The 13,354-nt window shown below is 34.1% G+C and overlaps 1 protein-coding gene across 1 annotated transcript; it reads left to right on the top strand.

Moving 5' to 3' along the window:
- The first annotated feature begins 957 nt into the window (after positions 1 to 957).
- Positions 958 to 12,548, top strand: LOC133330174 (tubulin monoglutamylase TTLL4). The gene is made up of 11 exons (XM_061538644.1): positions 958 to 1,322; positions 1,873 to 2,750; positions 6,395 to 6,736; positions 6,800 to 6,986; positions 7,047 to 7,342; positions 7,416 to 7,855; positions 7,925 to 8,092; positions 8,575 to 8,853; positions 9,045 to 9,099; positions 9,179 to 9,216; positions 12,300 to 12,548. Exons 1-11 carry the CDS (start codon positions 958 to 960, stop codon positions 12,546 to 12,548), a joined length of 3,297 nt encoding a protein of 1,098 aa, XP_061394628.1.
- The last annotated feature ends 806 nt before the right edge of the window (positions 12,549 to 13,354 follow it).

The following is a 13,354-nucleotide window of genomic DNA, read 5'->3' as shown; positions in this document are numbered from 1 at the left end:
TTGCGAATTGGTATTCCCGATGTCGTTGTCGGCATTTATCGACATCTATTGTAACATAGTTTGACGATGTCGTAATTTTTTATTTGACGATTGAAGTGTTTCAACATTTTTTTAAGAAGTTAAAAATAATATGACCTATCAAGAAAAGGATACGTTATTCTAGAATCTATTCAATACGTTTTGCAAAATCTCGTAAAAATAAAAAGAAGAATATATTTGGGATCTATATATAAACTCAAATGCCTAATGAAGCTGCATTCCATTCGGATGGAATGTACGAAATTTCTTCCTACAAAGATACAATGTAACTTGTTTAAAATAATACATGGACGGAGGAGCATGCATAAATCGACTCAAAAAGTAATTCTATGTATATACTAAAATTAAATATGGGTCTACATCGTTTCCTTTCGCATGTAGCAAAAACATAATGCCCTGTGCCATAGTGCGGTGAGGGATAAAAACACATTTTTGCACAAAAATATCAAACAAAATAAAAAACTGACTACAATTTTAGAGGTGTGTTTTTTGTTTTATTGATATTATCGATACATAGTCGACATCGTCTTATAATTGCTACAGAGTACCAAGTCAATGTCAAAGTGATTTCGATGTCTATGCGAAGTGATGTTGACAAAGAAACGTCGTCGATAACGACACGACATGCGAAATAGGCTTGAATATGTATATGTTTTATATTGAATTATATTTTGCATTAAACAATTCTGCAATTATGTAAAATTTTTAAAATATTCTATTTTCAGTTTTTGCTCTCTTGGATTTTTCTTTAGTCAATTCGGACCAAAGAATGTGTCCAATACTAGATAAAATTAAATTATTTGTGTGATAATGTGTTCAAATTACCATTTTGGATTTTCGAATCACTGCACCGATGACGACTACGAATATTTTCTAAGTGGAATTAAGTTAAACAACGTTCAGCCATCTCTACAAAGAATGCAGGAGGATATGAACATAAAATATGAAGATTTCAATAGTGATAAATACTCTGTGCCGAATTCACTCTTACGGGCCTATCAATACGACCATGAGATTAGTCATAGCGATATTGTACCAGAACAATATCGCTATTATCATATTCCACAGGAACAACATTCTGACAACAATCGCCAGATCTATGGTCATTATGCCAGTGGCGATAAGCATAATAAAAGTACGCATATATCTAATAAGAAAAGCGCGCCACCAAGATGTGTTCAATTGCAGCATGGCAATAACGCAAACAACAATTGCCAGCCAATAACGAATCTCCGTTTCAAAGAAGAATCAGAATCACGAGCGCAGCGACATCGTTGTCGACAGTAATAATAATTCCCCAGTTTAATGATTCTTTTTATTTTCTTTCGTTAAAATCCAATCACATCGTATTTTTCAATTTATCTTGCACCCCGATTATAGACACACTTATCATACATTTACTATATTTATCATTTTTAATTTAACGATAATGATTAAACTTTTTCTTACTTGAGATGAAAGATTAACTCTTGAACCCCGATTTTTCCTCCGTTCCCATAGAACTATTTTGTGTGCACAAATTTGATGAATCAAGAACAAAATTTGTCCTCACTACATCCTTGCTTTCGGGAGATACAGTACATTCTTTTTGAAAAATTAAAACCCATATATAATTTACAAAAATAAAAAATCATTTTTATGACAAATTCGCTTAATCCGAATATAAAAGGTCATAACTTGAGAATTTTATTAGATTTCATTTGAAATGTTTTTGCCTATGGGTAATATTGGGCCGTAAAGGCCTAAATTTGAAAAAATATTTCGGAGAATTGAAAAAGTTTAATCATATTTATAAAATTTTGTATTATATTGATTTTTAATTTTTTTTTTCAGGTTTGATTTTAATTGTTGCGATTCGCACAGAGACAGTTTTTACGAAAAATATCATCCTTGTTTATATTATCAAAATACAAATACGTCAGAAAAGACATCTAGGAGAAGAAATCTACCATCAACTCGTAACATGCCCTCCTCCAAAAATATCCTGCAATCCAATGAGGATTTGACACTCGATAAGTACGAATTACTCTCGGACCGGGATAATTTCAATGGTCACAGAGATATAGCCGATCAATATGAAAAGCACGTACTTAAGGAAAAACCCGTCAATAATAATGACGATAGCGCGTATGATAATTGGCGCTACGATTCCATCAACCTCACTGCCATTGAAAACGTACATGGTTACACAGAAGATATTGATGTTCACGAGTACAAAAAATCAAAATATTTCGTAGAAGATAAATATTCCAATTCACAAAAATCCGGTGCAAGAAATAATAAAGAATTACATGAATACCAAAGGACCAAAGATTACTTAAATAATTACAAGAGGTCGGATGAAGAATCTCCAAATAAATCAAATCATGATGAAAATGAAAAACATACACTTCAGTTGACGCAGAGTCCTGAAGCTTCAACAAAAAAAGTATCACCACCGCCTAAAAACCGACGTGTTTTAATATATAATAATCAAAGTCCTAGATTATCACACATAATTTCCCACAAAAGAAATCAGAGGTTGAAGACAAAATCACTTGTTGAGTGCAAACCAGATGCATTACCCAATATAATAAAGGCTTGTCATTCTGGAGACACCAAATCTGTTATTTCGCACCGAAATACAAATTCCTCAACGAGGAATAAGCCGACATTTGATTCAAAGGATTTTTCATCCGAAGAAAGTGAATGTGAACATGATTTGGATAACGGTATGTATGTAAACAGAGAATATAGATGCATAGCTTTTCATTCAAGCGGTGTTATATATAATACTAGTTAAATTAAATTAAAATTAAATTAAATTAAATTTTAATGGGTTAAATTTTAATTTTCATATGAGGCAAATCTCAAATTTTTGAACCCCCACCAAAATTTAAAAGAAAAAAGTCTACATCGATTGTCCGTTTGTCTGTTTTTTTTTTTTTTTTTTTTTTTTTTTTTTTGATAACAGACAGCGAATTAGCGAAGTACCTGAATTTATCCAAACATTACACAACTTTATATTTTCTCAAGTAATGGACAGATGCGCATTTTATTTTCAGCTCAACTAAGATGGTAACTTACGACAGAACCAAAAAATATTTCTCGAAAATTTAAATGTTTTTTTCTTTCAAAAAATGACAAAATTTAAAATTATAATACGTTTGTCCGACAACTTACTGAGTAAAAATTACTCAGTAACTAATGTTGAGAAAGTTTGTTTCCTCATGTGAAAATAATAAACAAAGTTATCGAACAACATCCAGTAAAGTCCAGTAAAAAATCAAATGTATGTGTATAATAATAATAATTCAAGGTGTATTTAATAAGGTATATGCATCGCTACAAATACAAATAACATTTTACAAAAAAAAAAAAATTAGTTTTTGGCAAAAATAAACAAAAACAATTATCCATTCTTCTTTGATGGATAATTAATAAATTTGTATATTCTTGGGTTTTTGGCAATTATAGGTTGTGAAAATGTAAAGTTTAAGATCCGATCACCGCTTATTTTGAAAAGTTTCCAGCATGTAGCCCTTGGTTTCTTGTGATGTTGCTTATATTGTAAAGTACTTTTTCGAAGTAGAGGCTTCAAAGTTCGCCTCCTTGAAGACTAAATCTAGGAAATTGTGTTGCCCTTGTGCAATCGGTCCATGGGAGTATGTCAAAGATTTTCGAACGTTCCCACGCCTCACTTTCCCACCCCTGCCGATTTCGATTTCTTTGAAGATGAATTTTACAACATTTCTAAGAAGAAATGTATGATTTGTGAATGAATCAATACATAAATCATATCCCCAACTCGATTTTGAAAAGAAAACCTTTCTTTTTTTGCGTATTTGGCAATATGTTAAAAATAAGTCAAATTAACAGAACGACTTGTTGCATTTGTTTTCATTGATTCTGACATTATTGCCCATAAGGTAGAGGTGTATTTTCTCCATTCTGTATAATTGTACCATGCAATAAAGAAAAAAAGTTTAAAGCCATACTATTGTCACACCTTATTTTATACATCTTGTAATATGTTGAAGTTGTTATGAAATCAGATACAAAATAACAGATTTTAATAAATAAATTGTATATATTTCAGGGTAGTACCTAATTTATTTAATTTATTGCACTCCATACTAAAATACTCACCTTTATAGGGTTTGTTAGACGTCCATATTACACAAATACGCAAGGACTTTATTTGCATCTGTGTCAATTGAAAACGGTGAAAATGGATGAAAACATTTTTTTAATTGATCGAAAAGTATACTTTTATACAGAAACAGAAATTTTTCAGTGACTGAAATTCTATTCTCATAAAATCCAAAATACGCATTGCCAATGTTGAAAATTTTCAACTATATATTTTTATACGCAATGCAAATACATAAAATTCATTTTTGAGGTAAATAAATTCGTACGCATACGCATGAATTTAGGTACGACCCTCGATCCGTCTGGCTATGTCGATGTCCGAGAATAGATGGTATAGTTCATGGTTCATTCGACGACGATATTCATCGTCGACGCAGATCGGTCCATAGATCTCCCGGAGAATTGTTCTTTCAAACACACCAAGAGCTGCCTCATTTGCTTGCGCAAGTATCCATGCTTCAGATCCGTACAAAAGCACGGGTAATATCAGCGTCTTGTAGAGCATGAGTTTGGTCTGGCGAGAGAGGTGGACTTGCTTTTGAGTTTCTTACTCAGACCATAGTAGCATCTGTTGGCCAACGCTATTCTCCTCCGGATTTCAAAGCTGATGTTATTAGTTTTATTTATGGCGGTACCGAGGCATATAACATCGTTCACTACTTCTAAGCTGTAGTTTTCAAGATCCACAGTTGGTCCGAGTCTACTGGACGTCATCTCGATTTTCTCGTCATTTATTGACAGTCCCATTTTGGCAGATTCCTTCTCAATTCGTTCAAAGGTGGCTGTTACCGCTCGTAATGTCCGACCCATTATGTCGATGTCGTCGGCGTAGGCAAGTAACATATGATGTTTGGTGTACAGAGCGTCATTTCTGTTCACAATTGCGTCTCGTATGACCTTTTCCATCAGGATGTTAAAAAGATCACACGACAAACTGTCACCTCGTCTGAATCCTCGTTCGGTATTGAAATGCTCCGAGAGGTCCTTTCCGACTGCTGACCTTGTGCCACTCAAAGTTATCCTGCATAGCCGTATTAATTTTGCAGAAATGCCAAACGCAGACATGGCTTTAACCACCTCTGAAGGGATAGGGCGGCTTTATAGTCGACGAATAGGTGGAATGTGTCGATGTTTTTTCGTCATCTCTTATTGGTTCTGGGGTATCTTCTTCACCACCACTATTTGATACCAGAAGCTTTTCAAAACTCTCCTTCCAGATCCTCAACACGCTGTCTGTATCTGTCACCAGGTTTCCATCTTCATCTCTACAGGAGGATGTGTCTGCACCAAAGCCTTCGGTAAAATTTCCGGACTTCATTTCGACTCCTGTACATCTCGATTTGCCCACGCAGACGTTTTTCTTGTTCTTTTTTCTGAAAATACGTTTCTCCTCTCTCCTTTTCTCCCGATAATTCTCCATCGCATTACGTGTTGCTACTGTCTGCAGGGTTGCCGTATATAAAAAAAAAAAAATTATTTTCTGTATTTAGATCTTTTAAAGGAATTACTGCGTGTTAAAGCCGTATGGACTTTTATTATTCGAGTTTTACGATTTTTTTTCGCACATAGCCGTCAAATGAAATTTCGCAAAATATACATGGATTGGAAGTTAACTTTTAGACGCAATTTAAAAAATATATTTCACAATATAGGTTTAGTTTAAGATTATTTCATTTATTTCATGTGTATAATTTTTCTCAATATCTTATTTTGTTGTTGCTATAATTTACAAATCGCTGCAAAGATTTGTGTGTTTTTATATCGTTTGGTTTAGCTTAGATCATGTCGATTTTTGAATTAATTATTAATATCCTTTATTTTTATTCTTTCTCATATTTCGCGAAAATGTGTAACTTTTTTAAAATTATTATAATATTTCCACATTCATATTTCTCGAAGGAAGCCATACGCTTTTGGTCAATATAATAAACAGCATAATTTTAAAACGTTTTCCAATGACCAAAATTAAACCCTATCTAACTTTTGTGCGCACCAACCAAATATTATTCCCTATATATGTACCAAAAATCATTGATGTAGTACGAAAATAAAAAAAACGAAATAGATATGATATATAGATAATTCACTTTTGTTGTAGATTGTTATGAAAGCCCGTATTGATTTCATCGCATAAACTTTATTTTATTTCAATCTTATTACGTATTGTATCTCATGGCGTAACCTGTTAATATATGACATTTTTTTGTATTTTACATTTTAGTTTCCGATTTTGATGAAGGCGACGATTCTGACATTTCTTCTGATTCAGAAGAGTGTTACCGATCACATGCTTACAAATTTACTCATGCATTTGATGCAATTTCAACTACTACATCTGTTTTGTCTTCCCTGAATTCTGTAGATAGTTTGACTAATCCGGAAAGTCTATTAGTGCCAAGTTTATTTCCTAATGTACCACCGTATTTATCATTTTCTTCTAATACAAAGAAAGGTCCAGATGTACCTGCCGATTTATACCGAATTCTGAAATGGAGAGTTACTAGTGTTATGCCAAGAGTAGTGCGGACAATTTTATCCAACAGTGGAATGCGTTTACTTAAAAGTAGGTTCCAATCATTACATTTATAAAAAAAACGTTATAAGACAAATGTTATATATTTAATAGAAACTAATGACTGGATGGGTGTTTGGGGAAAACACATGAAGTCCCCGTGCTTTAAAACCGTACGGCCCCATCAGAAAATAAATCATCTACCAGGATCGTTTAAGATTGGTCGCAAAGATTCGTGTTGGAAAAATCTAGTTAGACAAATGGCAAAGCACGGGAAGAAAGAATTTGGATTTATGCCTAAGTAAGTATTAAGCCATAAAAGATTAATACTGAAATAACTAATTACTTTGTAATATTTTAGGACTTACATCATACCCAACGATCTGAAACAATTGCGTAAAAGTTGGCCCAAATATGCCCAAAGAAATGTCAAATGGATTATAAAGCCACCAGCTAGTGCTAGAGGTTCAGGAATACGAGTTGTTGATAGATGGGCTCAAATACCTAAACGAAAATCGCTAATTGTTCAGAAATATATAGAACGCCCATTGCTAATAAACGGCAGTAAATTTGATTTGCGTCTTTATGTGCTAGTAACATCGATACACCCATTACGGGTGTATATGTACCACAACGGTTTGGCCAGGTTTGCTTCAGGTGAATAAAATTGTATTTTCTTTTTGTTTACTGTGCGATTATAATTTAATACATTTCATTTGTATATTTTTAGTAAAATACAGTGATAAATCGGATACATTAAATGATCGGTGTATGCATTTGACAAACTATAGTATCAATAAACTTTCTTCGAATTATGCAAAAAATGAGGACGTCAATGCATGCCACGGTCACAAGTGGACAATAAAATCGTTGTGGAATTATCTAGCATGTCGGGGCGTACACACAGAGCTCTTATGGGATGCCCTACGGAGCTTAGTTCTAAGAACTATTTTAGCTGGTGAGAATTCCATAAACAACATGATTAGAACGAACGTTGAGTCAAAGTACAGTTGTTTCGAGTTGTTTGGATTTGATGTACTACTAGACGCTGATTTAATCCCATGGCTGTTAGAAGTAAACATATCACCATCCCTACATTCGGAATTGCCATTGGATGCACACGTGAAAGCACCCCTTGTCCAAAGCGTATTGAATACTGCTCTTTACAACGTAAATAAATAGCTTTCATTTTAGGATATATTTGAAGGTGATAGTAATAAACAATTCTTCACATTTAAGGTACCACCAAAGCTTTCAATTGAACGTCAAAAAGAAATTGCGGCAGAAATGTCATTGCAGCCTGGACCTATTTGTTACGACAAACGACTGTATATTAATTACTTGTCGCGTAGTGAGAAAATAAAGCATAGCACATTTACTCGTAAAACTATGGAGGATCGAAATGAGGTAATAAAATGTTCAATTATACATATGAATACATATAACTATCATGTGAAGCATTGACAACAGAAAGGATTTTTCTACAGAATAATAATGTTCATATACTATTCATTTAAAATTCTATTTAGTCTACACAATGCTGTTCCTTACATTTCATTTGTAATTCCCTTTTTTACAAATATAATTGTTTTCTCTGTGTGCAGATATCCTCAACTCCTTACATAATCGCACCAGCCCGTAAACTTAGCATTAGTATATTCTTTGCAACACTTTCTCCAAAGTATCACTTATTGGTTGCCTTAAGCGATGTATACACTTCCAGTTTCGAATGACAGTTTGTTTCAAATTTTGTGATTCATCAAGAATTAATGAAAAAGCTGACAGTCAAAAATGATAGTGTGTACCGATAGTGTTTAATATTGCCACATTTTAAATTTACATGTACTCTTATTTTACGAAATAATTACATTTTTTATTAATTTGTGTAGTATATTGATGCAATATTGGAAAATCTGACTCCGGACGATGTACGGTGTCTTATAATTGCTGAAGATGAACTGGCTCGTAGTTCACCACTGGAACGCATTTTTCCAACCGCTGAAACTCATAAATATTTGAAATACACTGAAACTCCTCGATATTACAACCGTTTATTGGATGCATGGGAAACGCGCTATAGCCACAATCGCAATGAGGGCATTAATTTGCTACGACAATACTGTGAAGACCGATATCACCTTCAAGTACCGCAGATACCAACCAAGAAGGTAAATATTTCTATTTCTAATCACATTTTAAAATGCATAACATACAAACGACACTTCCTCTGAGGAATTCAAATATAAAAACTGTATCATTACATGCATTAATAATTAACATAATGTTTTAAATATTATCCCCATACCCACTCACTCGTACATGTGTTCAAATATTGTCATAAAATTCTTAAATTATTGAGGGATGTTGGAGAGCAATCGTGGCTCTATATTGGCGCTGTCGTGCCTTATATTCTCGTAAGTTCAGCATATTTAGGTAGAGTCGATAGCATTGTGAAGGACAGATGAACAAATAAATGAAAACACATGTACACAGCCCAATGTAAGATATTCCAAATGGGAGATATCAGTTTGGTTTGTTTCTAAGAATTTATTAAATTTAATTTATGTGAAGAATATTCCTAACAAAAAAAGTAAACTAAAGGAACTGATGAGGATCGAAACTAACCTACCTTTACTCTTCATCACTAATAAACGATGTTCTAATATTTTTTAAAAAACTATAGACATCGTTACGGGGGCTATGTCAAAACATGAATACACCAAGGACTTCATGATCTCAGAGGATGGGCATACTTGGCTAAATATACATAGAATTTTACTCAGATCAAGAATATATCGCTCATTTGCTGCAAGACAGGCATAACTCAAAAAAACGTGATTTTCGAGTTAATGATGCACGATTGGTCGCTATAATAGACCTCATGTTGTGTAAAAAATTCATATGAATATCTCTTACACACTCAAATTGAGAAACTGTAGAAGTTCCTCTGTTCCATATAAGGTGTGAGTAAAATGAAAACTTAAAAAGTATTTTCTGCGAAATCGCCTTTTTTGAGTTATGTCAGTCTTTCAGCAAATAAGCGATATGTACTTCATGGGGACAAATATTTTTGGTGTTTCAGTGCGAAAATGGTTTTCATTCAATTGAAAATCCGAAATGCTGATTACAAAAGGCAGATTCATAATCGATTTAGAATTTTACGCTTTTTCGGATATGAGTCATTCAGAATAGGGAGAAGAGTGAAAAAAATTCGATAAGTCTAAACTGTTTAATGATGACCTTGATTGTTGCATAATAATCCATAGTTAGGACAAATGCATTTTTTAATAGTGTAAGGAGATAAACTTTCAATGAAATTTTTAAATTTCCTTGTTTGTATTCAACTCATGGAGATCAATTTCATACTTGGGCGTGTATGTGTGTTAAATATTCTATGATACGTACGATTTAAATATGTAGTCCGTGATCTTGGTTTAATTTCTATATAATATTGATGTATATTTGAGGATATAGACATTTTGCTTATATTTAAATTATGTGTACGTAGGAAAATATTACTTTAGAAGTCTCTGAGGATTTTTATATGTTAAACAATTAAGAGAATGACAATAATAAACGTAAATTCAAAAAATTAAAATGTGTAAGTCTTCCTATATTAATTACAATTTCATTCTATTAAAAATAATTTGTTATAATTTCATTTAATTGGTCTACATAAATAAATATTTATAACCATTAACCATTATAAAACCATTATTTTGTAATTAATTATATATAGATGACAATAGATAGTGTTCATATTTAGATTACATTTGAAAGATTGTCGAATAAATATCTGGTCCACAAGTATTGTAGTACGCAAACATATATAAATATAAGTTGCTAAAATGTTAATGTTCGAAAAAAAATAATTAGGGCTTAATTGATTTAAATAAAATCTTACCGTTTAGTTGTTTTTAGACAGTTTTTGATTTTCATTTTTATAATTATTTTTTAACAAGGAATATAGTATTCAATTCAAGAGCTTTATAAAAGAACAACAATATTTGGACAACCCCAAATCTTCAAATTAACAATTTATTTCCCTAATAATATCTTAACATCTACTTAATTTGTAATTCATGAATGAAATCGACGCTCAAAGACCACAAAATTAAGGAGATTGGGTCTCATGCATAAAAACGAGCAAAAGCGATGAGTTGAGTCAAGTAAGCAATTGCTCGTAAGTTAGATCGAACAGCAACTGCTTTTGCTCAATTTCGTATGCATAACTTCTAATTGTTATTGAAGTGCAAAGTTAGTAGTAAATACTAATTATAAAATAGAAACTGACGATATATCCTTTAATCGTACGTGCCATGCTAAGTACATTTTTGCTCATAACTTTGGTTTGGATTGGCCGATGATTACCAAAATTTCAGTGAATGTAAATTAAGGACCGTAGTATCTAAAAACGTAAAGAACTTTAAAACATGCTAATTCGACTTAGCATACTATGGTTCGGAGGCGTCGACATATATTTTGAGTGCAGACCTGTGATTTTATTTAAATTTTATACATACATTTTCGCGTATTGGCGTTTTTATTCTTAACATGCCTCTGTTATGCCTGATTGGATATGTTTTCATAAACTATTTTGTCAAAATGCATTTTGTCGAGTCTTTACGGTTTCTATGTCTTTGATCATTATTCCTTTAGTGTACGCGAGTCAACTAAAATGCATGCTCAACAAAAGTTAAGCAAGAGCTCTCAAAAGTAAGCAAATGCTTGTTTTTATGCATATGAAAATGAGAACAATCTCATCCAACTTCAAAGTTCAAACTGAGCAAGAAGAGATGGAACGTGAGCAGTGAGTAATAACAAATACATCAAATTTTATTATGCATACGACAAGCTCCTTTTACTCAAAAAATCGAGTCCGAACTCAAGCTCAGATTTTATGCATGAGACCCATTGTTTTCAATTTTTTTCTTTGGATATTTTTTTTTTAATTTTAGTTGGACTTTTGGGAAAGGTCAATGAACAGATTCCAATATAGGATATGTAACATAATCTTGTAGATTTTTTAGGTGACTTTTTTCAAAACCGGACTTGCAACATAATCGCCATACAAATTATGAAGTTTTCATAAGAAAGAACAAGAGATCTTATTATAGATGCCCAAATTTCAAATTTATGGACCAACAGTGTGCGGCGAACGATTCAAATACGCTCTTTCTCACGAATGACCACGATGAGAATTCGATTGTTTTCAATTTATCGCGAACGATAAAGTTACATAGAATGAAGAAGCATTTGCAATCACTCGCGAATGTTCGCATTGTACGAACAATTCACGAACGATAAAACTTCGCTTCGATTCGATATTTTTCGCGAATATTGCTGAAGAGCATGATGCTCGCGAGCGCTGTTAAAAACAAAAACAAACAAAAAGATCCAGGGTGCGCAATTTCGCTCGCGAATGAATTAAAATGCATTCTTTTCGTTTTGGGCTCATTTTACGAGTGAATTTATCGCCAAACGAATGTCCAGTCACGCACATAACAAACGAGTGAGAGCACACAACAACGATCGTTCTTTATGTTTGGTGGTTGAAATTCTTTCTGAAATTCGCTCACGATTGAACACCAACATTCCCGAATGCTCAAAACAGCAACGGATTGACTCGGAGATGGACTCCGACCAGAGGATGCCACCTCAACAATTACATGTTCGTGTTCGTCATTTTTGTCATGGGAGCCGCATTATATCCCGAAATGCCTGCTCGGAACCCTACTGGTCCGTGCCGGGATTGAAAGAAACCCCGGACCTTGGTTCTGCAGTGTTTGCAGAAACCGCATCCACATCCGCAGATTCAATGGATGTGGAGAATGGGTGCATTTTCGAGGCTGCTCTGGACTGAACAGGATCCAGGAGTACTGCGAAAGGAGTTACGTCGCTTCATGCTGCGCTAGCACGTCTCCCAGTGTGTCTCAATAGTCGTCGTCCGATTCATCTTCCGAATCGTCATCGTCGGAGTACGAGACACCCCCGCAGTCTCCCCAACAGCAAAATGCACAGCATTTAACACCACATATTACTGTTCCGCGCCTTGAAAATGCATCGTTTTTGCAGTTTAACTGTGACGGTCTTCGCAACAAAATCAGCGAAATTGTAGAATTTATGAGTCGAAAGAGAATAATGGTCGGTGCGATCCAAGAAACCAAGCTAACTGAGAACTGTAGCTTGCAGCGTTGCGATGGTTACAACGTTGTGCGGAAGGACCGTACCAGAAGCGGAGGTGGGGGACTCGCATTCTTATTACACCATTCTGTCCAGTACAGACCTATCTCGCTTAAGCTAGACTCTAGTGACCCATACATGGAATGTATGGGGGTAGCAGTCAAGTGGGGAACTTCCGAGTTAGAGGTGCTCAATGTTTATATACCGCCGATGAATAGCTGTACACCGCGTTATTTACCGGATATCAGTCCGCTTTTAGAAGGTAATAACCGCCTGGTACTAGGGGATTTCAATGCCCACCATGAATTATGGCATTCCGTCCTAGGTAATGACCAGAGGGGTACAGCGATGGCTAAGCAAATTGATAGCTCAACATTCGTCGTTTCACTAGGCTCAGACCACCTTCCGATCATCGTCTCCGTAAATAGACCACCAGACTTCATAACCTCTGAAAGCCGTTCTTTCCTGAACCATGGGAAAGCTGAT

This window comes from Musca vetustissima, unplaced genomic scaffold (genome assembly GCF_032173495.1).
Source record: "Musca vetustissima isolate MV318-11 ecotype Yass unplaced genomic scaffold, APGP_CSIRO_Mvet_v1 utg10898, whole genome shotgun sequence".
Lineage (NCBI taxonomy): Eukaryota > Metazoa > Arthropoda > Insecta > Diptera > Muscidae > Musca > Musca vetustissima.
This window is presented reverse-complemented; position numbering and strand designations above follow the sequence as displayed.

Coding starts and splice junctions, on each gene's coding strand:
- LOC133330174 (XM_061538644.1), top strand. CDS start 958: ATGCAGGAGGATATGAACATAAAATATGAAGATTTCAATAGTGATAAA. Junction 2,751..6,394: donor TGAACATGATTTGGATAACG/GTATGTATGTAA, acceptor TTTACATTTTAG/TTTCCGATTTTGATGAAGGC. Junction 7,343..7,415: donor TTTGGCCAGGTTTGCTTCAG/GTGAATAAAATT, acceptor GTATATTTTTAG/TAAAATACAGTGATAAATCG.